Source organism: Cygnus olor, chromosome 1 (assembly GCF_009769625.2).
Source record: "Cygnus olor isolate bCygOlo1 chromosome 1, bCygOlo1.pri.v2, whole genome shotgun sequence".
NCBI lineage: Eukaryota > Metazoa > Chordata > Aves > Anseriformes > Anatidae > Cygnus > Cygnus olor.
The window spans coordinates 185,537,624-185,564,577 of record NC_049169.1 but is presented as its reverse complement, the minus strand read 5'-3'; the positions used below and the strand labels follow the sequence as shown (position 1 = coordinate 185,564,577).

At 41.9% G+C, this 26,954-nt stretch overlaps 1 protein-coding gene across 8 annotated transcripts in view; it reads right to left on the bottom strand.

Moving 5' to 3' along the window:
- Window positions 1-26,954, bottom strand: part of STARD13 (StAR related lipid transfer domain containing 13) — a 296,363-nt gene that overhangs the window by 5,821 nt on the left and 263,588 nt on the right. For all 8 annotated transcript variants that reach the window (XM_040543764.1, XM_040543770.1, XM_040543777.1 and 5 more), the window contains 9 exons: window positions 25,745-25,808; window positions 19,144-20,522; window positions 17,548-17,721; window positions 15,326-15,485; window positions 9,849-10,047; window positions 6,560-6,767; window positions 5,584-5,698; window positions 4,587-4,808; window positions 2,246-2,463 (listed from right to left, as the gene is read on the bottom strand). In XM_040543764.1, coding sequence (XP_040399698.1) covers window positions 2,246-2,463; window positions 4,587-4,808; window positions 5,584-5,698; window positions 6,560-6,767; window positions 9,849-10,047; window positions 15,326-15,485; window positions 17,548-17,721; window positions 19,144-20,522; window positions 25,745-25,808 — 2,739 coding nt within the window. The remainder of the gene's footprint in view (window positions 1-2,245; window positions 2,464-4,586; window positions 4,809-5,583; window positions 5,699-6,559; window positions 6,768-9,848; window positions 10,048-15,325; window positions 15,486-17,547; window positions 17,722-19,143; window positions 20,523-25,744; window positions 25,809-26,954) is intronic.

Here is a 26,954-nt window from a genome sequence, read left to right as displayed (position 1 = left end):
GTTTGGACATCAGCAGATGCTTTACCATTCTTCATTTTTTTATATGAAATTGAGTTGTTATTCAAGAAAATGCAGGAAGAGACTGACTTCAGAAGGTTTTGCATGTGTATGTGCATTAATAAAAATGATGAGCTGTCTTAGGAGATGCAGAACATGGAGAGACATCTCCAGTGAGATGCTGAGCCACTGCCTGCACCGTGCTTAGCTGTGACCGCATTATTTTGGTAACTACATGACACTTAGTTGCATCATTTCTGAAGTAGAAAACTATGTGAGATTTCAGAAGACTTCCTACTCTTGGTTATATGGCTTTAGGCTGGTTGCTGTACTTCTCTATAAATATCTTACAGCAATAAAAATGGGTACACCTCACACACAGATGTGCTGTAATGCTTAACTAACACTAAACAACTGAGGAATCTTTAACGAAAAGTGATGTACGTGCAGGGCAGCTGAGAGCTGCTTCAGATCCCAGGCATATGAAACACTGGCCCTATACTCTTACCCTTATGGTCTTCTCAAGGGAGCCCAATCCCCTCGTTATGACTGGTGAATTAAAACCCAAAGGACTACGTTTTTATCTTTTCACAACCACCAGTTTGACTGGGAAGGGGGAAAATGGCGGTCTTTTAAAATATATGTATTCATGTCCCCAGAGGTGAATTATAATTTCACTGCTTGCTTCCCACCAATCATAACGTATCAAATTGACCGCGATATCACTGGCTAACCTTGTTCTAGACATAATGATATAAATCAAAAGAGATAAACAACAGAAACTGTCAGATCTGCCTGACGGCTGTTTCCAGCCCTTAAAAACCCACCAGGATTCTGTTTTGTGATATATATTTCAGTCCTTCGGGGTCATTCTGCCTAGGTTAGTGAAAAGAATGAGGACTTGATGGCAAGATTTTCCTTTAACTGATACGACTGCACAGCAGGTCTTTAAAGAACATAAAACACCATGAAACCTAATAGTGAATTAAGTGGCAAATAAGAGGATAGAATTATGGTCATCAAAACCTCCCTGCCGCTCCCAGACAATCTTCTGGGTGCCACGCAGAGGGCCGAATTTATCACTCGTATAAATTGATAATATTATTTAAGAAAATTAATTATAAAATTAATTAAGCCCAATATTCTGTAGGAAGGCAGAAGAGATAGATTAATGGAAAGACTAGTTTTCACATCGTAAAGACTTATAGAAATTTTTTTCAAAATCTTCATCTAAGAGTTCCAATAATTCTTCCCTTATTCCAACAATATCTGCATGTCATCATTCTTGAAGAGAATACTGAAGTTCATAAAAGGGATGTACTATTAAAATTATATTTTATTGGGCTCATCTTTTTCCTTCAATCTTTGTTCCCTCTAATGCAATTCTGACTCACTGGACTATTTCCATTGTCAAAACTGCTTAGTATTTGTCTGGCACATCATTTCAGTCAAAGAAAGCAGTGACCAAGAATGGGAACGCACAGAATTATCCTGAAATAAGTAACTGTAGGACTGACCCTGCAAGTGAAATATGTCAGCAGCTCCGCAATAGCCCCTAGCAAGCAAAGGGCCAGGATTTCAAAGGCAGGATGTACATAAGAGGAATTTTTTTGGTCTGCTCAGTATGCGCGCATAGACAGGGGCAGAACTGGGTCTGAATTTGGAATATTGATATATTGCAATACATTTCTTTCAGAGATCTCATCCCCTGGAAAAGGCTCAGAACACAAATCTACTACCTCCTTCTGTTCATTTCCACACTATGATTTTTATGGGTTAGCATTTCTTGGTCTACAAAGTCTTCAACCTCAAATCTAAAATAACAACTTATATAGGGACCATGTAAGAACCTCCACTTAAAAGCATTGCTATCTTCTTTACTAAACCTTTGGCTCCTAAACATCAAACACTCTCCAGAGAACAGCAGGAGCAGGGTAAAAAACAATTGGGTTCTGTTTGCACTGTTTTGACAACAAACAAAGCTAAGAGAACAGCAGCTATTATCAGGCATCTGTTCTAAGGAATAAATGATATTTATGGCCTCAGGAGTATGTGCTGCTCAAATTACATCAGAGAAAAGGTCAGCATGCTCTAGGTGTACAATTTTAATTTCAAATAAATGCTGCTGCCCAGAAGTGGAGTTCTCAAAGCACAATTTACAGATGCTAAGGCTGAGGTGAGATAAGAACAGATCTTCCTTGTCCGCAGTGCAGGAAGCAAAGATACTGGAGAACTGCCCTTAGCTTACCTTAGAACAACAAAATCCCGGACAGGATGAGGAGCCATGCTGTTCAAAACGTACTGGTAAACTTCCGTCTGCTTGTCGAGGCTCTCAACCACCTTCCACTGCAAGAAGTCCTCATCCCAGAGGTGCCGTTCTCTCAGCACTCGGTTCAGGACAACTGACGGGGGGGCCTCCACTTCCACTGACGCCTTCCAAAGCCTTAGGGGGTTCCCATCCCCAACCTGGAGTAAAGCAACAGAGCATAAAACCCCCATGATTTATATGCAAACATTCAGCACAGAATAACAGGACAAAATCTTGATACGGGTATCCAACTTAAGTTTAAGATGAAGCTTAAGAGCATGCAAATTTCCCTGCTAATCATCGCTATTATCGCTATTCCTGCTCCTCTTCTGCATGTGAAAATATATGCACACTAGTCTCTGATGGAAAACTGAAGTGATAACAATACTCCTGCTCCCACAGCAATGTATATCTGGACCAGTTCTCATTGTGCCAGCAGAGCTGCTGCATTATCTCTGGGGTGACAGACGCTGTTTCAACCTCAAGCATCCGAAGTGCAATGAATATGTGCGTGTAGAACTGAAAACAGATGAAAGGACAGACTGAAACACTGATCTGAAACAAAGCTATCACCTTGGGCAGTGGCTGGGACTGAGGGCCAGCCTGCCTGGCTAATTAGTGGAAGAACGGAACTCGAAGGAGAAGAAAACATGTTGATTTACTTCTGTGTCAGATACACAGATGTTACCTCAAAATAGCTGCAAGGGAAGTATTGGGAAAGCACCTTTCAAAGAAGGAACACACAAACTTTTTTCCAGATCTTACTAGCTCATGGCTCCTGTTACACCTCTACAGCATGCAGTAAGGGGAGTGGAAAGTGCTGGGTTATGTGTAAGATGAATATCTTAAATTACACACATACATTTCTGCATAATTTTAGGGTCGTTGTCTTTGAGGCGGCAAACAAGTTATCTGGACCTTGCAAGCCCTGCTTTCCTGGCATCTTCACCTATGAATTCTAGTGCTCCAGAACCTCCCAGCACCTCTCACAGACGCAGGATTGTGTCTCCAGAAATCCAGCTGCCACGTCTCCTATTTTAAATTATTTTATGTTGTTATAACTCCTCCCCATAGCTGTCAGTTCTCCAGTCTTCTTGCCCCAGTCCTAGGCTGCTCCCAGTCCCCTGTACAGTGCTTGTCTCCATGCTTGCACCACATTCACTCCCTCCCCACTCCCACATCCTACTCCCACCTGAGCCCTGCTTCCTCAAACTCCTGCAGTACCTCCCTGGAGGAGTCATGCACAGAAGCTGACTATAAATCAGAATTGTGATTTCTTTGTCCTAACAGAGGAATTGCACTTAACAGGGGAAATGATGCCTCCTGTCCCCTCACCACCCCGATTCCACACCCCTTCCAGTGCCTTTCACAGAACCACAGGATGGCTGAGGCTGGCAGGGCCCCCTGGAGGCCCCTGGTGCCACCCCTGCCCAAGCAGGGACACCCAGAGCAGGCTGCCCAGGACCACGTCCAGGCGGCTTCTGGAGATCCCCGAGGAGGAGACCCCACAGCCTCTCTGGGCAGCCTGTGCCAGGGCTCCGTCACCCGCCCAGCACAGAAGTGCTGCCTGGGGCTCAGAGGGAGCCTCCTGGGTGCCCGGCTGTGCCCATGGCCTCCTGTCCTGGCACTGGGCACCGCTGAGCAGAGCCTGGCTCCGTCCTCTCTGCGCCCTCCCTTCAGGGATTTAGGGACATGGATGAGATCCCCCCGAGCCTCCTCTTCTCCAGGCTGAGCACTCCTGGACTCCCACTGCCTGCAGGGACCCTGCAGCACCTTCTGTCTGCAGCCGTCTGGCTTTCCCTGCAGGAGTGACCGAGACTGGAGCAGCTTCAGAAATTTCAATAAAGGTTGCAGTTATCAAAAATGCACTGGAAACAAGGACAAGAGGATATGCAGCCTGAAAAGGTTTTTTAATACCGTTCTTCTGACTGTGTGCCCTGAACTGCTGGCAAACAGGCGACCGTCAGAAATTGTCTCTTCCAGTCAAAATCTTACCCCAGTAAATGCTACGTGTTAACTCTCAGCCCTCTTTCCGGTTGCATTGTTGGCTGTATCACTTCATCCATTTTTTTTGAGACCTTAGATTGTTCTGTGTGCCTTGTCCTCTTATCTCCCATTTGGATCACTATTACATTACATTTTTAACAGGTTTTAGTGGTCTTTTAAAAAATCTTCTGCGTCAGCAGACAGAAGGGTTTAGTCATGCAACAAGTCAGTGTGTCCCAGAGGTAGGGTGTATTTCATTTTTGTTTACTGCCTCTTCCTTGTCTCCACAAATTACCTTTTTGTAGGCGAGTTCTGTGTTCTCCATACTGGAACATGTGACCCATCCTTTGAATTTCTCTTTTGCTTCTTTCTGGAGATTCTGCATGAGACTTTCAAGGTACATCTGGTAGCTCCCTCCTTCCTCATCCGCTTGTTTCCCAAGTTCGTCCAGGGTGGGAGAATGCACTTCTGCGTCAATGTAGGAGTTTCGGGACTGGGTTACCATCTCGTGCGGGACCTGTACCACAGAAGTGGGAGAAAGCACACAGAGAAAACCTCCTGCTGAGAACTTTTCCTTAAAGCAATGCTTTCTAGGCTGATGGACCACTTAGCATCCAATTGCAATGAGCCTACAATCAGTGAAATGGTCACCTATTTCTGTCTTTTCTTATTACACACGCTGAGAAATCAAGGCAATATAATGGAACAGTCAACGGGGCAGAATAGCACCACTCAGGCAGAACCACATTAGACTGATCAACTCTATGTCAATACGACTGCGTCACTCCCCTAGAAATGTCACTTTGTGCTCTTGGGGAAGGGAGTTATACGCATTACCTCTCCTACACCTGCAGTGAAAGTAGCTCAGGGAAAGACTGCATATCCCTGTGTGATTTTAACTTCATTGCATAACACACAAAAAATGTATCAGCTATTCTTTTTGAGATGGATTAGTTTTAATTGAGGTACTAAAAGCTTTATAATAAAATGAAATGTTAAAACAGCAGATTTTGATTTTAATTAAACTAAAATTTCCTAATCCTGTAATTTGGGTTGAAAACTGCCACAGATAATTACTCTGCATTTTTAATAGTTGCACCTTCAACTGCTAGTAGGGAACAGTCATAAAGAAATGAAATAAATAAATTTTAGATGGAGCAGGTTTACAAATAAGTGAGGCACCATCAATCTCTGTGCTAATAGCAGATAGAAAATGTAAGCATGAACATAAATACTTCAAAGGATACTGCATTATGTGTCCATGAATAATGCCGTTTGAGTCTCTCACTCACCTCAAAAAGTTTGTTGCATTCCATTATCATGTGAGCAAGTCCCTGAGTAGCTGCCAGGTTTTCACTGAGGTCCTTCTGATCTGGCTTCCCTGCTGCATATTTTTTCTGTATTACTCTGTAATTGAATTCAGTGTCTCAGGTAAAAAGAGCTGAATCTTTTTAATATGAAAGCAAACATAGCTGCAGGATGTTCTTAACACCAGAGTGAAAAGTCTATCTTTAACTTGTGTTTATCACAAAGATTGTTCAGACCACTGGCCTTTTTTAAAAGAGAAATGTTTATCTAAAATATTACTGCAGCAAAGGTAAAAGCTGGAAAAAATCTCAGAAGGGACATCAAGCTGGGGCCGCTTATGTTTAGCAGGGCCTATGCCCTGCTTAAGCTACACTCATCATGTTACACATCACCTTAACACGGCCTGAAATAAACTCAGTGATACAAGTGGGATCAGGATTTCCTGTTCTACAATCCCACACTTGTCCTGCCTGTGCCTGGTGTTCCCTTAACAAGCGTTGCGCTTCATTTCTGCAAACACCCACTGGCTCTATCAAGGACACGGCTTTACACCTTGTACCATTCACTGAAAAATGACATGTGAAAATCGTGTAAAACACGGTCGGTCCTTGACTTCAACCAGAGCAAAATCAGGCCCTTTTCCTTCTCAGAAGCCAACATTACTTATGCAAAACTCACTAGTGTGTCATTGAAATTTTGCATGAAAAGCCGGCACTTGCATATTCACACTGCACAGACAGAAACACCCTGCTGGGCCTGCGAAAACACCTTCTGTGCCTATGCAAGTGTGCTGCTGGCTCTGCAGTATCAGCTTTCCCCTCTTGCTGAAGCCGTGCCCTGTGTAATGTGTCGTGGAAAGCAGACACTTTGGAAAATGTTACCCTGTATGCCTTTAGAACCACCGAAAGCATCCCCTTGTGTTAAGGACATGCCTATTTATAGTGTTAAGAAGAAACTTACCTTGGAGAGCTTTCTTTCTTCACTATGTTGAGATGGAAGAGGGAAGGGGCCAGACAAACAGCTATGTTCATAGGAGTCATCTGATTCTCCTCCACGGAGGTGACGTCGCTCAGGAAGCACAGCAGGGTCTGCAAAACCTCCCGGTTCTCATCTGACATCAGCATGATGGCCGCCTGCACCGCCTGCAGCCTCTGCTCCTTGGGGACGTCTGTGGAAAAGCAAGTGACGTCCAGTGGGGTTAATTGTAAGATCAAACACGGAGCCCAGAAGACAACTGGTTAACTGTGTTGACTCTATCTAACACCGAGATAACTGTGTTAACTCTATCCTGTTAACAAGAATTCACACTTTGGGAATGGCTTTCTGAAGAGGCAGACGACAGGGGATGAAGGGGCGAAGACCAGCTGGTTGCTGGAAGGCTGTGATGTCTGCTCTTCCATCACGTACAGCTTGCCTAGACAGCTGATGACATTCCTCTGTTCATTTGAAAAGGTGTTTCCCAAGAAAGAGTCTGAACTTCCTTTAAAGTTTGTGAAAGGAGCACCCAGTACTCCTATCTTTAGTTGCTATTTTTCAGGATTATTTTGTCCCTTGGGAAGACAGTTCAAAAGTCTTAGAGAAGCTTCAGGAAAATACTTACACTTGTGTCCTAAGCTGTAAGACACTTTCATGAAAGCAGTAATGGATATGCTTAAATAGCATCTCAGACAGATTCATGTCTAAAACTACCATACGTTTTCTCAGTTTGGATTTGGAGCCCTCCTCTGGGTATTACATATACTCAGTATAATCAAAGAGAAGAACAACAAAAGCAGAATTACAGTACAGGGAACAGCCAGCTTTTAAGCTCTGCCTGGTAGCCTTGCACAAGCACTTTGTTTTAAAAGCTTTTAGACACGAGTGACAAACTGAACGCAGTGCAATGTTTCTGATTTTCAAGAAGCGGTGAGGCCAGGTCTTTCTGAGAAGTCAGAGGAGCCTTTGCTAAATCTAAGGAACTTGTCTTCACTCCACATACCCTTCTGGTACTCATCCATCTGTCCTGCTGTGCTGGCAGGTCTCATACATAGAGAAGAAGACTGGCCAACCTTTCAAGCCATAGATTTGTAAACAATAGGCAGCTGAGGGTTTTAGGAAAATGGAGAAAGTTTCATCAATGCTAAGCCACACAGACTATTACACTAATCTTCTCATCCCCACTCCTCTGTTTTACAGGAAATCAAGCCATTTGGGGTATATGAAAAAAGTCCTGGATATCTGAAAAAGATGTTCAGTAACTCCCAGAAAATCAGAAATCCCTTGCCAACAAACTAAGAGAGGAAAAATCCTTTCTAACCTCACATTAATAATTTGTTAAACAGGATGAATGGGAAGAAAAAGTCCCAGCTACAGATTTATTTAATTGCAGACATTATGAAATACAATTGGTATCCCAGTAATTTTCAACATTCTTCTGTCAGTACCATCTAAAACAGAAGAACATATTTGTTGTTGTCCAAGTGGAAACAAACACTGCTACTTGTTTTTAATCCAAACATTGTTCTCCAGTGTCTACAAAAGCCCATTTTTTCCTTTTCCTACCTTGTTCTAAAAAGACCCATGATCAAATATTTCTGAATTCCTTTTAAGCACTTGTGCAGTTCAAGAATATATTTCCTAGCCTTTCTTTTTACTCCCACAAGTGTAAAGACTTTCCACTGCAAATCCACGTAGGGTTACAGAGTCAGCCCAGGCACCTTTTTACAGCATTTTTTGTTGGTAGCAATGTTGCACTGTTCAGCCTCTTGGCTGTTGCGAATCCTAATGGCAGGCTCCTGACTCAGAAATGGGGGTTCCTTCTGGCTAGAGACCTAATAACACTGATGGCACTGAGATCTGCCGTATTTCTGCATCTCTCCTATGCCAAGATAGGACCCCCAATTTTCATAACGCAATAGTTTAAAGGCAGTTTGTTTCCAAGGATGTGTAGAACATGTCCTTCTAGCCGATAATCTTCTCCTTGGCCACTTCACTGATGGAAGCGATTGTGATTGCCATTTTGTGAACACCAACATTTTCTGTTGCTTTTCTGAAAAAGCTCACTGATGTATGTGCAGGCAGACAAGCCCTGCAACCTGTGAGCAGGAAAGAAGAGGGCGAAATGATGCTCCAAGACTGGGCACCAACTGTTTCAGGTCACGTGTGTCCCGAAGACATTCCATATGACAAAATCCACTAAATTTATTTGCAGTGCTCTCTCACACATGCAGGATCACAGCACTTCTCTACCAGCTTAAAGACACCGTGGTGTTAAATTCATTAGTGACTACGTACCACAGACAGCTCTGACAGTAAAGGGAAGCACAGAAGTTACTTAGATACTTTAGCTTGGGACTATACAGTGTTTAAAATGTCTTTCTATTGTTACAGCAGCTGAAACATCTGCAAATGAAAAGAGTAGACATACTTCTCTTTAGCACTTCAAATTATTTGGCTTAGGTTGGCTGGGTACGCCTGTGTGTATCTCCCAGAGTAATGACTGATAGGCCTTCATAATGGACATTCTCAGGAAATCTCTAATGCCTTTGGCTTTTCAGTGTTTTCCTCATTGTTTACTTCTCAGTTTGGACAAAAGATACACAGTTGTTTCCTGATTTACATGGATTCTCACCATTCTGATGCATTTGAGTCTCAGGTTTTGCTGAAGACTGCTTATGCTGAGACGAAAAGAAGAAATCCTTGGCTTTTTCATTTCTCTATGATATCTTTACATAAAAGCTGAGGATGTAAATGAAGGTAGCTTGTTGCTTCCATGTACATTTTGTTGACTATAATGAAAAGGCAAATAATCAAGTCACAGCAATGAAGAGAACTGCACAGCTGCATGTTCTCATGGTCAAGTACCACTTCTTGCTGGAAAGACTCACTTGTATTGAGAGGTCTATATGAAATGGGCCCACAATTTAAAGAAGCGTGACAAAAATGGGAGTCTATTCACACTTTTTATATCCATGGCCTGTCTGTCCCTTTGGCATCTTTCTGATTGTAAGGTTGATATTTTCAAAGCTTCTTAAGATTTGAATACTGTCTTTGCATTAAAGTTCCTAGTATTTTGATGCTGAAGCCTTTAGGCAGTTCTAAAAATCTCTCAGCTAAAGATGTGGAGCACAGAGAGGTTCTTTTATACATCTTGGAGGTGAGCAGAAAGAATCTCACTCAGTGTTAACGCATCAAAATTATTTACAATTTATGATTATATAATTTATAATAACTTTGAGTTGTTTATAGTAATAAAAATACTGCAACTCACATTGGTAGATGTGTAGAAAAGTCTCTCCCAGTTTACTTGTGAGGAGAGGTTCTGGCAAGTCCCGGAAAAATTGCTTTACCATGTCTGCCACATCATATGCTGACTGGTCTTCATAGCTGACATTTTCTGGGGAGCTCTCATTCATCTGACGCAGGGCCTGGATTCGGGATTTCACTCCAGATTTTCGAAACAGACCCACCTAGAAAGGTGCCACGTGGATTTGGGTAAAAATACAATGTTACTTAAAATATATATATATAAAAACATTTTACAGGAGGTTTTGATTATGACCAAAGCTATGTTTGCTTATTTTACTTCTAGGCAAGGGCAAGAGGAACTCATGCAAATGTCACAGTCGTGACTTGCCTACAGTCTTGTATACAACTTATGGTGGGACAGTAAGAGTTAATCATGCTGCAACTCTTCATCAGATGGTAGACAAAGAGTTCAGAGTGCATGTGGTTACTATGCTGCTGCTTGAACAGTATAAGCAAGATGCTTAGTTGATATAAATCAGTGTGGCTTGCTTGGCTTCGGTGACTGTCTGCTGATTTGCTCCAGCTGAGAATCTGGTTCCTCATGTTTATTTGGGTATATATTTTGAAGACTAACAAGAAAATATTATGCTCGGCTAAGTAATAAATGCTGTGGCAAAAGATTAGTACGTCCTGGTAGAGCTTTCAAATCAAGACCAAATCTATTTTTTCCCCTTCCTGCTCTCTGCTTCCCCCAGATTCCACCGTAAACCCCAGTTTGAAAGCAGAGGCCGCAGAGGGATTATTTGTGCAGTGTCACTAAGATACTTTTTTATCTTGTTTGCTTTCAATTTTAGAGGAAGTGGTAATTCTTAAAATGAGGCCTGTGAGTGCCTTCACAGCAGTGCTGCCCTGCCACAGAAGTTCTCACAAATGGAATTCCCCTGGGGTGAATTCCTGAGCCTAAACCACATTACTTATTCCCAAGTGAGTTTCCAGGCTTTCATTTGGGAAACGTTAGCACTGTTTGCCCACAGTTTTGCAGGGGAAAAGGTGAACTATTGAGAAAGATCTATAAAAAGGCACATTTCTGATTTGGACTTTAGTTCCTCCGTGTCCACTGTCTTGCTCTTCAGCCTTCTGTACACCAAGAAAAAAGTGTAAAGGCAAGGAAATATGCCCTTCATCCTGAGCTACCTCTCTAGAACATTACAGTTGTAAGATATTTACGACTTCTGTTAACTCATACATTAGTAACAGAGATGACATGAATCACACACTATGCAGCTCCATGAGGGAATGTATTTGTCTATACAGAGATGAGCTCTTATGCCAAACTGCAAGCAGTGGCAGCAAGCTGCTTCTCTTCTATGACTTCTTATTTGTGAATGCAGTGTTGCTTGTGATCTAAATTTATATTTAGGAATTACAGAAGTGGAGTTTGCCCTTTGTACATGCTGGCATATTTTATTTCTCTTCACAGGTGAAGCTCTCCTTAGTTTTGACAAAAGAATACAAGAAATACAAGAAAGAACATCTGTCTCTTTTCATTTATCCCTTTCCCTTCTTCCTTTCAAATCCCTTTTCCTCTTAGAAATGTGTGCGGAAGACACAGAAGGACACATGCTAATTCTATCCAAATAATACAGTTTTGGTATGTGGTAGATAAATGGTGAGAGCAAAAGCTCAGTTCACTGATTTTGATGGAAAGAGTCCTTGCTGGTATAAAGAATCTTTTAAAAACTTCCAGCTAAGTCTGATGTGAGAGGTCAGACATCAGATCTCACCAGCACAATCTCCTGCTCTCCTGCTGCACATCGTTTTGCTACTCTCAATCTCTGTTTTGTTTAATGATATTTACCTGAACTCTTTTTTTTTTTTTTTTTTTTGATGTGAGATGGAGATTCACAATTAATTGAAAGAGGACAGTTTTTCGCTTGATAGAAAGAGATGTTTTAGCTCTGTTCTCTGATATAACAGATTCATTCTCTAAATAAAATGGGACTATAAATCCAGTGATTTTTCAGAGATTAGTTTGGCCCATCTCTTTATTATCCTCATGCTGTGGATCATCTACCCTGCAAGCAGCCATGTGTTGCATAACAGAAATAAAGATGCAGTTGACAAAGGCAAAGCAGTTTCTATTTCAGAAGCTGAAACTGAATAATATATTCCACAAATAAAGGTGAAGCTCTTCACATCTCAGACATTTCAGTGCCAGGACCCAGACCTTATAATGATTTAAAGCAACCTCAACTTTACTTAGTGCAGAAGCTCTGATGCCTCTTCAGAACTCAAGACTGCCTTCTGCAGTGCACAGAATGGACACACATATACAAGATGGTGGGAAGACTATATGCTGCTTAGACCTCTGGCCAGGCATTAGGAGACTTTGAATTAAATGGGAACAAAGGAAGTGACTGTAAAGCAGAGAAGGTGAATTGCCTGGAGCTTTTTGGCCTAGAAAGGTTTTTGGTGGAAAGATATTTTAAATTATTCTGATCTGTACTTTTCCTTCTTCACTTTCTGTTCAGTATTTTCCCAATTCCACCCTGAGTTGAAACTCAAACTGAGCTGAAATGACCCTTCATGTAGCTCTGATGCTTCCCAGCAACTAAGCTCTCCTTCTTGGCACAGATACTTGCTTGAGACTGCCCACGGACACTCCTTTTGACTGTCTCAGATCCTGTATGAGCTTTTTCCCTTCTCTTTGGTTTTACTCTCCCTTTTACTTTCTTCCCCATTTACTTCTCCTCTCTTTACTCTTTCTTCCTATTGCTCTGCTACTTTTCTGACTAGTCCATCTTTATCTCCCCATCTACTTCCCTCATACTTAGGCATTTTTCTCCTCCTCCAGCTCCATCACATCAGTGATTCCAGGCTTGCAGCATAACTTTTCTTCTTACACTGGGTTTCCCAGCTCAAACCCAGATTACCCCAGCGATTACCAGGAATGTTAGCTACAGAATATATTTTTTTCTAATTGTCTCTATGCATCTTCCACTTCCAACCCCTATTAATACATTTTCAACAAGTTATTCCTCCCACCCCTTGATTCCCACACTACATTACAGTTAGTACAACTCATCTCACCCCACTTTCAACATCCAAGGAATTAGCTGTCAAGGTCTGACCGCTACAAGGTCTCTGTACAGTCAACAGGGAGAAATGATAAGAAGGGCCTATGTCTTCCCCCTGGCTGTAAAAGGAAACAGCTGTGATTCACAGCTGCTAGACATTTATTTTTCTGACCTCCATTTTGGGGAACAAGACTGTCACCCAATATCACATGGCACATACAGAACAATCGAGTGATCAGAAGCAGCCAGCATGTGTTTACAAAAGGCAGGTCCTGCCTGACTAACCTGATCTTCTGTGACAAGGTGATCTGCCTAGTAGATGAGGGAAGGCCATGGATGTTGTTTCCCTTGATTTTAATAAAGCATTTGATGACATTTCCCACAGTATTCTCCTGGAGAAATTGACTGCTCATGGCTTGGACAGGAGTACAGTTTGCTGGGGAAGGACTGGCTGGAAGGCCTGGCTCAGAGTCACAGTAAATGGAGTTCAGTCCAGCTGGTGGCCAGTCACTAGTGGAATTCCTCAGGGCTTGGTATTGACACCAGTTTTGCTTAACAGCTTTATCAACAACCTGGAATATGGAATTGAGTGCACCCTTAGTAGGTGCAGACAATACCAAGTGAGGTGGGTCTGTTGATCTGCTCGAGGGTAGGAAGGCTCTGCAGAGAGATCTGGATAGGCTGGACTGATGGGCCAAGCCCAGTTGCAAGATGTTCAACAAGGCCAAGTGCCAGGATCTGTGCTTGGGTCATAACAACCCCACGCAGCAGTGTAGGCTTGGGGAAGAGTGGCTGGGAGGTTGTCTGGCAGAAAAGGACCTGGGAGTGCTGGCCGACAGCCATCTGAACACGAGCCAGCAGTCTACCCAGGTGGCCAAGAAGGACAGTGTCATCCTGGCCTGCATCAGAACTAGCGTGGCCAGCAGGACTAGGGAAGTAATTGTCCCCTGTATGAGGCACTGGTGAGACCACACCTTGAATATTGTGTTCGGTTTTGGGCCCCTCACTACAAGAACGATATTGACTTGCTTGTGCTGGGAAGAGCAATGAAGCTGGTGAAGGGACTAGAAAACAAAACTTATGAGGAGCAGCAGAGGGAACTGGGGCTGTTTGGTCTGCAGAAGAGGAAGCTGAGGGGAGACTTCATCGCCCTCTACAATTACCTGCCGGGAAGTTGCAGCGAGGAGTGTGTTGATCACTTCTCAAGTGCCAAGTGATAGGAAGAGAGCAAATGGCCTCAAGTTGCATGAAGGGAGGTTTAGATTGGATATATCGGAGGAGTTTATTCATTGAGGGGGTAGTCAAGCACTGGAATGGTCTGCCCAGAGAAGTGGTAAAGTCCCTGTTCCTGGGGGTATTTAAGAGATGTGTGGATGTGGCATTAAGGAACATGGTTTAGTGATGGGACTAAGTAAATAGGTTGATGGTTGGACTTGATGATATTGAAGGTCTTTCAACAGCCTGAATAGCAACCAGAATAGGGATCAGAAATTGAAAGATTCAGAACTGACCACTTACACTCTTTCTGCGTGCTCAGAGCTGCGGAAGCAGCAAAGCCTGCAGAATAAAATGCTGCTTGCCCCTTTCAAACTTACAACTATCTAAAAGCAGTTATGGAAGCAGTTATATGCTATGATGTTAATAATAATAGGGAACTGAACTCAATGAGCTGGGGGGTTCTTCCAGCCCTATGTTCATCATCCTTAAGGGAAGAACAGCAAAAAATATGATGGCCCTGCTCGTAATTAAAGGGAATATTAAAGGGAATGCAAACACCTGAAATGCTTGGAGCATGCGGGTTCCCCAACTGGCTTGTTGCAGCTAGGAACGCTATAAAAGGAAACGTACCGTAATGGCTTTGGCATTGAACCCCTGCTGACCCAACTCTATCTGGATACATCTGACTTTGTCAACAGAATACTTGGAATATTTTGCTGAGTTTGCTCTCTGTTCTTGGACTTTTGTTTCTTTGCTAAGTAAATAAAACTTTTTGTACCATATCTTGTGAAATGGTGACTGCATTTAACTCTTAGTGGCAATAGTTAACCATAAGCTTACGGGTAGAAGCTGGGAATCCTGAATTCTTCTCAGGATTGACTCAATAGACAGGAAGATCCCACACCATTCTTTGAAGTAGGCTATTGTGTATGAATCAGCAAGACTGTTATGTCTATAAGAATTCAGCTCATTAGCTCAATACAAAAAAAAACAAATTACAACCATCAATATTGGCATCAGGTATCAAATCACTGGAGGAGATCTGGGCCCAACATGAGATAAAAGACCCTTCAAATAATTCTGGTTCTAAGTACAAAAAGGTCCACCATTGTTTGTTTAGGGCGTCTTTACAGAAAAATCAACCATGTCCCTGGAGTTCAGGGACATGGTTCATAGCTGATCTAAACAGTTCTAAAGTTCATACCTGATCTAAACAGTTGCTCCGTAAGTAACGTAGTGCTTGCTGTATGCTCTGGGGAAGCGGCTGTCCTGTTCTCTGGACATGAACTATCAGAGGCACACCGAAGACATTCTTGTCCTTGTAGTCAGGTACTTTCATTCGCTTCATGAACTTTGGCACAGACCTGAAAATTAACACAAACAGAGTGCATGAAAATATCAGAGTATTTACAGAACCTTTCTGAGTAACATCATGAGTAAAAACTGGTAACTGGGACCATCTCCTATTTAATAAAGATGGTCAAATAATGTTTAATGGACAATACATAGACACTTTACAATCTGTATAATTGATGGATTTCTTGATAACTTTTACAGGTAGATGGCCTCTGTCTCTAAGATATATCATGACAATCTGCGCTAACAAAAGACATTTACTGTGCAGGTGTCATTCAGCTGAAAACAACATGGTTTAAACCATGGACTCATTAACGAAGGACTCCTTTATTAAGGATTCAAAGGAATTGCACAGCAAAAACTATTGGAGAGGGTATCTTAAAGAACAGGAAGTTCAGTCCTCTAACGTGTTGTATGATTTTTATACCATCAGTTATGTGGTTTAGCATTTCTATTGCCTAACAATTTACAGTAATAAATGATGGTGAGAAATCCCTATGTGCCAGATGCATCCCTGGTGTCATGCAGTCGATTCTAGTCAAGTTACTTAAGTGAAGCTGTTAAGCTTGCTTTCTTCTGTAAATGATGGTGAAAATGGGAAGAAACTGGATTCCCTCTGTGGGAGTCACGACTACAGTGGAATTCAAAAAAAAAGAGGATGAATATGACCTGAATATGACAAAGATTTTCTCTTCTGTGTGGGCAGGAGATAAAACTTGGATTAAATGACCTACTGAAGGAGTACAGCATAAAGATTTACAGCTATTTAGAGTCCCACTGCTTATAAATCCTTAGAGACTGATTATACAAACTGAAGAAATATTTGCCAGGAGGGAAAACCTCTGTACAAACAGCAGGATCTAGATTTTGCTGTATTCTAATCTGACTGTTTGGAGTTGCTTAAGGTGAGACTCATTTCAGCACAGACATGCTGACAGCTAGCCAGAGGGAACTGCACCAAAAGAGAACTGCAAGCTGGGGGCTCATCTTACTGAATTTTAGCTCTCTGAAGGAGATTTAGAAAGACTTAGCAGTCCTGACTGCTTCTATACCCACTGTGGAGTGTGGTCACCCACCTTTGAAGGGTGACCCAAACCCCGAGTCTTGCATAGAATAAGTTGCCTTTGGAGTTGTCTGTCTTCTTTCACTGACCATAAAGACAGCAGACCTGACATGCTCAGATCAGACTTGTAACTTTTTGGAATGCCTGATGTTAGTGAGGTGGATCTCACAAGTACTCCCTCGTATCTATTTTTCCATTTCTGAAGGTGAATTTTGGTAAAGTGCTTTGATTGTGAAAGTCACAATGTAAATGTCCAGTCATATTATTTTTGGACTCAACATCTGTGTATTAGGGAAAAATTCTGTTATCCTTTTGTTATTTCTCAGATACTTATAATCTTTTTATCTATGTCCATTTCCATTCCAGGCTACCTCAGTCTATGTGGCCCATGAGGGTTAGTACACTATTAAACATGCAGATTTCTGTAGCTGTTTGCATATAAAGGGGCTGTGTTGCCGGTATTCATGTCCACCTGCCCTTGACCCCACTGTCTGAGTGACCAGGTAGGCGTTACAGCTCTTACAGCTGCAAGCTGCCTTTAATGCAAGTCCAGACCTAGGGTAAAGCTTGCATCTTTCAATCTGTAGAGAAAATTCCTGTAACTGTTCTAACTGTTCTTTTAAATCACAAACAAAACAATTTCAAATACATGAAATATTATCAGCAGCAGTTTCTTTTTGAATCAGAAAATGAATTTTGGGGAAGACTGAGTGTAAACACTTCCTCCTTTTAATCACTCTCTCCTACTCCTGTTTATTTTTCTGGAACTCGAGTGTTGTTAGAGAGTCTGGGGTTGACTCTGTCCGAGCACAGGAATGAAGTCACATCTCCAGGATCTGCCACTGAGTCACAAGGCAGCAACAGATTAAAAGGTACAGTTTCAAATTCTAGTGAAAGTCAATCGCTGCTCTGAACTGTATTAATTAAATCTTCTATCAAAATAATAGAATTGGAAAAAATTATTTCCTCCTGAAGATATCTCTTTTCCAATTAGTGATGGTACTCACCAGGTCCAGCCATGTTTGTTTGACATGGAATACTTTTCCATGATGGCTGTAAGACGAAGTAGAGAGAATTTCTGCAGTAGATTCAGCTGGGCTGCTGACTGATTACTGATGTGAAGTGATGCAATGGAGTGGCTCAGACGATGAGAGATTTGGAAACTATGCCATCGTAATCGCCTATAGCAAAAAAAAAAAAAGACAATAGAAAAAGAAACAGCTGCTTTAATTGGGCAGAAAAGGATGGTATACTGTGAGATAGAGCAATATGCAAAACATACATAAACATACACATTATGGCTCATGATGTGTTGACTAAAAGAAAATATAGCTTGGAGGTTCAATTTGCTCAATCTCTTGATTTTGGAAATGATCAAGCTTTGATTTTTTTTATGTTAGATTCCCAAGTGGGTGTAGGTCCAACACCTGTACTCAAGGAAGCAGCATGGCCTGTTATGCCCATTAGTCTACACACTTCCAACAGGATGTGTGAGATCTGGATTAAAATGTTCTCTTCCTGACTCAGAAATGGGATTTGATGCTTGGTCCCTCACCTCGCAGGAGACCAGCCTGACCATCAAGGTAACTGAAGATAAAGTTCTCCAAATAGCTCTATTATTAAATACTGAAAGATTTTTTAGAGAAGGGGTTGAACCCTGTATCTCCTAGGTGAGACCCACAACCACCAAGCTATTGAGACATTCACATCTTCTCTTTATCCCAATACACTTTCTCCATATACTGCATATATTGGAAAAAACTCATTTCAGTTTCTTGTTTGGCTAAACATGAGTTCTGGCTCAAATCCTACAAACTTTGGCACTGCTTATTTACTTAGTAGTTTGCCTGAGTTCACTTGCTTGTGATGGTGGTAAGTGAGCAAGCATGAGCAGCAGCAAATCATGGCATGGAAGAATTCTCTGTAAGGATTCAAGACTGACTGCAGATCAGAAAGTTAACGAGTATTTTCTCACTGCTTCTGCACACAAAAACCCACCCTACAAACAGCTGTATGTATCCACAAAGATCTTTACTCATAGCCATGCTCCTCTGGCTCAAGAGGAACTCATCCCTCTAACTCGTAACAGGTCTCCTAGCTATTAACAAAATCCTGCTTTTATTTTTATTAACAGGTTAATTGTATACTATCATATCAACCAGATGTGTAAGGGACTGGGGCAGGGTAGAGAAATTCTCTTTGAGAATAGAAGGACACATTTTTAAAGCAGACCAGGGCATAAAAATTGTGCATGAGGCTACTGACACATACACAGTGGGGTAAATAATTTCAAAGACCAATTGAAAATAGATTCCACAATATATACAGTGTCCTATTGGATATTATGGATCAAGAGAGAAAAAATGCCTTAGTTTGTTCTATTACACCAATTCTCCACTGATTGCACATAAGAATTTCCAAAGCAGGATGTCTCTTCTAAAGTCCCACACTTTCCCTGGGAAGTCCCCTTTCCCATACAGGATGAGTACAACTGTAATGATGTCAGCCTTGTGACTCCCAGACTGAGTCTGCTTCTGCTTCACTTCACAGTCTGTTCTATTGTTAATGGAAGAGGAAAGATGGATACACATCTTGCTACCTACCTGCTTGGCCTTGTGAGAGATGCTCCCACCCCAGAGTCTCTCCTGTCCCTAACACCAGTGGTCTCTGATTCGTTCAGGGATGTTCCATCTCTGTCCATGTCACTTGGCGTGGTCCGGCCATCGGAGACAGAGTTTCCTTCGAAATCAAGTGTGATCTGTGTGGGTGACTGGAAAGGCAACGATGGAGATTCCCTGACCCGATCATCATCAACTGGCAGACCTGGCAACACATTCTTTGACCAACCATCTACTACCTCCTGGAGTCCATTGACATGTTGCAAAATGTCATCTAAATGAGGAAAAAGGACATCTTTCTCTAAGTCCAGAAGGTCCCCCGTACTAGCATACAAGTGGGAACCTGGCACATTGTCATAAATACTAATTCTGCTCTCCTTAGGACAGCAGGCCATCAATCCGGATTCTTTTGGAGTAGAGCAGTTCTGTTTTCCTAAAGAGATGCTGCCCGTCCTCCAGTTTACACCATTACTGTTGTCAGTAGGCGAGAGGCTTTCAATAGAAAGTGCCTTTGGGAAGGTCCCTGGTTTGTGGTCCTTGGGAACATGCACAACCAAGTTCTCTTGGGAATGAAATTCATTTTTGCGGTTTTGGTCCACCACTTGTCGTAAGGCTCCTCCTGACAAAACATCTATGTCCTCCAGGTACATCCCACCTCTCTTGTTTGCTTCATGACATTTGCGTTCTTTCAAACACGGTGTGCTCACCCCACTGCTGCTGTTTTCGGACTGACTGCTTTCACTGCTGGATTTGGCAGAAAATGAAAGTCCTCTTTTGCCTGAATCTTGTCCTAAGTTTTGGAGATCACCATTGACGATCTGTACACAGTGCATGTCTTTCAAGGATTTTGGCTCATGCTGAAGAATCGGTCCACTTATTTCTAAAGGAGCCGTTCTTCCAGAGCCTTTTAGTTTTCCATGCACACCTTTTGCTTTTAGTGTCTCCATGCGTTTTAGAAAGGTTTTTGCTTTGGTTCGTGTTGGTTTCTCATTCTTCAGGTTGTCCTTGGGGAACAGGACAGTGCTTACCGCTGTGGAGTCCAACAGCTGTGTGCTTTCTACATCATGCTGGCCAGAGGAGTCGCAGGTCTCCCTGGCAGCACTGCTGATGCCGGATTGACTCCTGTTGTCACTTCCCCCACTGCTCTCACTGTGAATAGATGAGACCTCAGGTTCACTCAGATCTGTAAGGACGCTCTCGCTGCTTGTTGTATTTTTCATTTTAATGTCCCCAGAAGATCCATGTCTGTCTGATCGGTGAAGCAAAACATCAATGTCGTCCACTCGAGACCATCGTCTGCTAGTTCTTTGGAAAGTCCATTTATTACTGATAGCACAGAGGTCTTCTTCATCTGAATCTTCACTCTGGAAAACATACATTAAAAGCAGGTGCCTTTGTTATTTGAATTAATGCGACTGCTGCTCCATGTGAGCAAGAAATGGCAAAGTCTCCTTGAACTTAGTCTTGTGAAAGATCAGCTATCAGTCCTTTCATAACAGCCTCCTTTATTTAATTGTAAAGACTGCAGTGAGCATCTTAACAAGTAAGGAATAAAAGCCCGCTCATTGTTAGGGAGGTCATGAGTCCTATCAGTGCCTCTTGGCTTCTGTGGGGTGGTTTGCCTTTGCCCCAAACTGCACAGGACTGATGCTCATAGTGACTGCACAGAAAAAAACACACAAAACAGGTTTTGAAAGGTCCGTGTAGAGAAAACCTGACTTGCAGGGATGGTGTTAAAATACATACAGTACAGACTGGGCAGTGGCTGGGTACTACAGCAACATGAGCCATTCAAGAACCCAAGACAGCAAATATCCAACACTAACCTTAGTTTTGCAGCGAGAGCCTAGTAAACATTGGCAATAGCAGCAATAATCTTCACAGACAGGTGAATCCAACAAGATTCGTGTTTCAAAAACGTCAGATAAAATACTTAAAAATAAAATAACACTTAAAAATAAAATAGCAGTAACATATAATACTTGGAAGTATTATTGCTCGGGTGAGTCCGAGGGCAGGTGTGGGGATGCAGAGCACCAATGCTCAGTCCTGGATGGGGCAGTGCCCACCACTGAGGTGAGTCTTCTGAGAGTGCCAGCCTTTGCCACCAGAGGCATCCCATGAGTGATGACCCGCTCCCCACCCCATGCTTTTTGGTTTCCCCCCACCTTTCCCAAGGCAGCAGCAGCCTCACAGCTATCCCCGGTCTCATTTGGACCCCAGCCCTCAGCCTTGGGCATGCAGAATTGTGCTTATGCTTTGGCAGCTCCAGGAGCTAATCTTCAATGCAGACAACATGTACCTTGGAAAAAAAAATGGATAAAAAAGCTCTCCCCGTGACATTTTTCTCGTCTGTTTGCCCAGACAAAAAAGAGACATCTTCAGCATGAAGCACACAGTGTCAAACTCGCTGTTCTCTGAGGATGTGAAGCCCACAGCTGCTAATGAGTATCCTTTCCTTGACTTTCAACTGGGTTTATACTGCATTATTTTTGTACATTTGTTTTAGAGCAGAACAAACTAACTTCACCTACATGACATCCAAACAGCTCTTCACATTCTTGGAAGCAGTATGAAGGCAGTAAAATATGACAGGCTGTCAGACTAAAATGAGGTGCTAAACCAGAAAGACTATTTTGGGACTGGAAAAATTCTCATTTTAAAAGTCTATTATTAGAAGTATTTTTCTATGAAGTTTTGATGGTAAAGTTATCTCCCATCTCTGACTAGATCTCTACTGGCCTGTCTAATTGAAAAATGTAAAACAAATTTTACAGAATCCCTAAACCTTAAATAATGTGAAACCTCAGGAGATAGAGATGGGGATCAGCAGTGTGCCAGGCCTCCCTCTTGCCATAAGCTTTTCCCAGTTTATCACTTCAAGTCAGCCAGATGTTTTAGATCATGTCCAAGCTATAAAATAAAATACAGCAATGAAATTTTGGGGTTAGTCATTCCTGTTTTATCTGTTAATGTCGAGGTGTGCAGTGCTCCTGCAGCTGGTGTTAGTTCATGGGAATGAATGGATATCTTAGTTCTGCTGCTAGCTGGAGAGAAAAATTAAGCAGCTAGTGAAGCACTAGGAAAGGGGCTAGAAAAGGCTAACACTACTTTGACCATTTTGTCTGCAGGGAAGAAATGGAGTATCAGCCAGCTCTACCTTCATTTCAGCTTGGCAGTTTGCTGTATGTGTATAAGTAATGGTCGACTGCACTGAAGAGATTCAGGCTCTTCAAAATCCATATTGTGGTCTTTGTAGTGCCACAAAGTAGATATTTTAAAAACTGCAAGGGATGTACTTTAAAATATTTAGTAGTGGTAATTATATCTACAAAGCATATCACTGCTGAAGTGTTCATGGCACCAACCAATAGGATAAAAAAACATATTTTTATCTATTGTACATCCCAATAAAAAAAGGGGACCTTAAAGAAGATTCCTTGCTAATACAAATCCCTGTTGCTGCACTAACGTTACTGTATGAACTGTCAGGATTTAGCCTGTATTGTCTACAGGCTAGAATAGATTAAACTAGCCAAAGTGTCAGAGACATTGTGAAAAACAACAAGAGGAGAGCACAGAGTATGAGTAGACAGAAATAAACATAAATTCAGTGGTGAATATACTATAACTAATTTTTAGAGATTTTTTGTTTTTAAGAAGGTAGAGTTGAACAGAAATTGCAATTGGTAGTAAACAAGTTTTGCAACTAACCACAGCAAAGAGAGGATTATGTTCTGCCCAAGAACCAGTCAAAAAATGCAGAGGGCTTTTGCTATTGAAAAAAAAAAAAAAAAAGGTTTAGTTTAGTTTTTTAATTGGTAATGAAACATGCTTGTGTTTCATCAGAAGAAAAATCAGACGAAATTATCTGGATACTGAAATGCTGCTATGGTGACTCACTCCAAATTCAGCTACACTGTGTGTCCTGTGACATAATGTGCTATTCTTTTGATGGAATTGGTAGAAATTCTGGAAGCCACAAACATCCTGAATGACCCACTGTTCTTGTTCGATATCAGAGTGCCCTGACAAATGAGATAGTCCCCAAAAAATGCAGAGAGCACTTTACCAACCGACGCGTCACCAGCTATGGGGACAGCAGACCGAGAGTAGGTCTCAAAGCCACAATTCATTTCACACAGAGGGAGCAGACATCTTGGAACAGCGAGTGTGTACTTCTACTGACCTAGGTTGAAATCAAGTGCACAGCTTTCGAGCACGTTCAAAAGCCCATTTAATACCAGTATTCTTGGGAAGACAAGAAGGGGCAAGTTTCTTGAGAAGTGACTGATAACATTTGCCAAAGAGAAAGAGGTTTTGACTCACCGATTTGTCACAGCTGATTTAAAATAGTACAGCTTTTTGAGCAAGGGTATACTTTCCTAAGATACAGAGGGATGCTAACAAAAGGCAAAAAGTAGGTTTATTTGTGGTGGAATTTTGCCACATTTCTCCAGCTGGGTGCAGGAATTCTCATAAATCGACAGCTGCAGAAGGCAGTTAATCCAAAAGCTAATCTCTGTCTGTCCAAATCGCTTACGGACATATTTGCAACACATACACAAGGATTTCTGTGTGCGTCTCGATGAAGCCAACGGGAAGAGAGCAGCCTACAGTGTGAATGCACCTCCTAGCACGAGGCGGGTGGGTGGTGGGGAACGCTCACCCCTCGTTGGCTTTCACAGGAACCTTCTCTGGCAGCTCGCTTGGCCGTGTTTGGATGAATTGCTCAAGCAGCTGTGCTCATCCTGTGCAAACCTGTTATGCTGAACCTCCAAAGCAAGCTGATTTTGCATTTCATTGTTCAGATCACCATAGAGACTATTAGGAAAGGCAGTATCTACCAATAAAAAAAAAAAAAAAAAAGTTTACTTGATTCAGTGTTCAATTGCAGACCCAATTTCCAGGTTTTGTACTTGCATTTACATTTTCTTTTGTCAGCAGTCCCTCTTCTCTCATCTTCTCTCCCCCACGTTCTCATCTATTTCCTCTTGCTCTGTATCTGCCATCACAAATCTCTTCTGTCCCCTTTCTCCACGTTCATCTGTGCTCTGCTTCTCCCTGTCCTCATGCACTTACAGACCCACATAGCTCCTGTCCCTTGAATGGGTACCAGGCAGGGCAGCCGCACTCCCACAGCAAAATAATGGTCACCCACAAGGAGAGCAGCTGAGGGCTTCAACCCATTCAGAAGAGGGAGGAGTGGCAGCAAAATTTAATAAAAAATATGATAACAAGAAAATACTCCTTTTTTAACCAACACAATCAGACACCTAACGAAGCAAGCAAGCATACAAACCTCACACCAAACCCAAAACATGTCAAAGAAAGGAGAGGAACTAACATCTAAACAGAATTTCCAAAGGATAATCAGTGTTCACCTATGTGTTGCTTTTTGCAATTCCGTCCCTTATGCAGCTCAAATATCTCTGCTTGAACACAAGTACACGTGCGCATGTACACAACCCAGAAACCTCTCCAAGCAGGTCAATGACACCATCGATTGAGTTGGCTTTAGCTGAGCGACCTCAGCCTCTTGTTGTAGTGCCTACCTGCCCCAATCATAAAGGGATCCTGTAGCCAGGGGATTTTACTGTTCTTTCTGTCAGGTGTGAGGTGGGTATTTGATGTGGAAAGTGTTGGCACTTAGCAAGGACAAGAAAAATCCATTAGGACCGAGGCAGTGAGGAAGGGATGGGATTTCCCTGGCTTCAGTGAATGGACAGAATGCACGCTAAGTAGGCTACGTACACAGGAGAACAAATGGGCACGGGCAGAAGGCAGAATATCTGAACATTAAACCCACTCTTTGTCCAAGTTCCCTCAAACAGTGTACAGAGTATAAATAGACCAATTCTACAAAAATACAAAAAATACCAGTTTTTTCTTGGAGGAAGTTTTTAAAAAGCTTTAGACAAACAGTCTAAGAAAGACAAATATACACCAAGATTTCTCAGCATCAACCACTACCCCGTTGTGCGCCTGGGGGAATTTGTGACTAGAAAACCAAACGTTCAACAGTTAACGCTGGGCATGTTACAAAACTCTCAAAATCAATAGGCAGCTTCTGCATTCCTCGCCGAAACCCTTTAAGCTCAAATAATTCCCATGTTACACAGGAGTTATAAGGATGACGGGATTTATTTTCATATTCTTAAGTGGGAATAAGTCAGAACAAGAAATAAAGAAAACCTATTGTTTCCGTTCAAGGAGCTTCCATTTTTCCCTAGCCGGATTTTCCATTGTGTACTCACATGGCATTGGCAAACAAGCCCGCCTAATGAAAACGCACTGTCTTTTCGCCCACTAACTTGAATCGCAGATACATAAAGCTTTAAGTATTGTATGTGCCCTTTTAACACACGTAGTATTGTTCCTGCTGTATTCGTCACAGTTTTTCCTTTTTTCTCTATATTTTCAAGATTCAGCAAACTGTTGTCCTTCCACATAATGCTGACGCGCACGTTCGGAGTCAAATACACTTAACTTACTTTTAAGAGCATTACTGACTTAAAAACTAAATTGAGGAGCTCTGATCACAAAATCCCAGGCAAAGCCCGCACATTTCATGAAGTTTCCTTACCTTTTTTCTTTGGAAGTTCACATCGAGTTTCATTGAGGCGCACTTGTTCAGTGTGTTCAGTCGTCTACAGGGTAAAGCAAATTCAAAAGATTAGCTGCCTCTGATTAAAGGGCATGACTTTTCATAAGTTCAAAAGCTTTTCTCTTATCTGCCTGTAGGGTGCTAACTGCATACAACAGGCTTCAGAAAATGATACTGTTCATATTATTCCAGGCTATGAAATTACTGTGTTAAAAAGGCATCTTAGCCTCCCATTCCTTGATAGCTAGTTTTTCTATACTGCTTTTTTAATTCACAGACACTTAAACACTTAGCAAAGGAAACTGGTATAAACAAAACACCTGTGATATATGGAGAAATGACAAGAGAATAAGGACATAGGTTGTCTTCTGCAGGAACGTAGCATAGTTGGTCTGAAAAGATTAAATGCAAATGTTAGGGGATTTCAAAGCACTTGTGAAAGACAAAAGAAAAAGTTTTTGATTCAGTTCCTCACTTTAGGCAGTTAATACATGCTTTAAAAAGCTAACATAAGAACTTTTAGCAATTAAACATTTTTTTTTACAGCTGATAGTTCCTTTCCTATACCTGTGGGTCTTATAGACAGGTTAACACACCCAAAATGTAACAGATTTAACATTTTCTTTAAATAACTATTTGTCATTATTTTTGACCATGAATTGTTTGTAATGATGTTACCAGGAACTCTGCAAGGCTTCTGCTCTTTAAATCCAAGGCTATTCCATGAAGATAATAGATTGAAATGACAATCTGATAAAGATGGAAAGTGAAAACGTGTGTGTGTCCATGTGCAGAGAGAGAACACAAGAAAACATTCTCTTTCAATAGTGGACCTACTATGTTAAGCATAAATGCTTACTTTTTATTTATACTTACAAATCCTGATTCATGAAACTATCCATCTTCTAAAAGCAGAGGCTCAGAGTTAAATATGCTCAACTGTAAACATCTTCCTGATTTAGGGCTGAACTTCAAAAAATATAGAAAGGCAGATTGAGGGAGGCATGTGCGCACAACACTCTCGTGGGTTGCCTGTTATCTATGATGTCTTTGCAACAAGAGCTGCCCCTGCTGCTTCTGCGTCCCAGGAAGAGGTTGCAAATCTCCAGAACTGATAAAGTTTGAAATATGTGTGAGAAGTTACAAGGACATGTGAAAAAAGTATCTCATCTACGATATAATCTGTCAT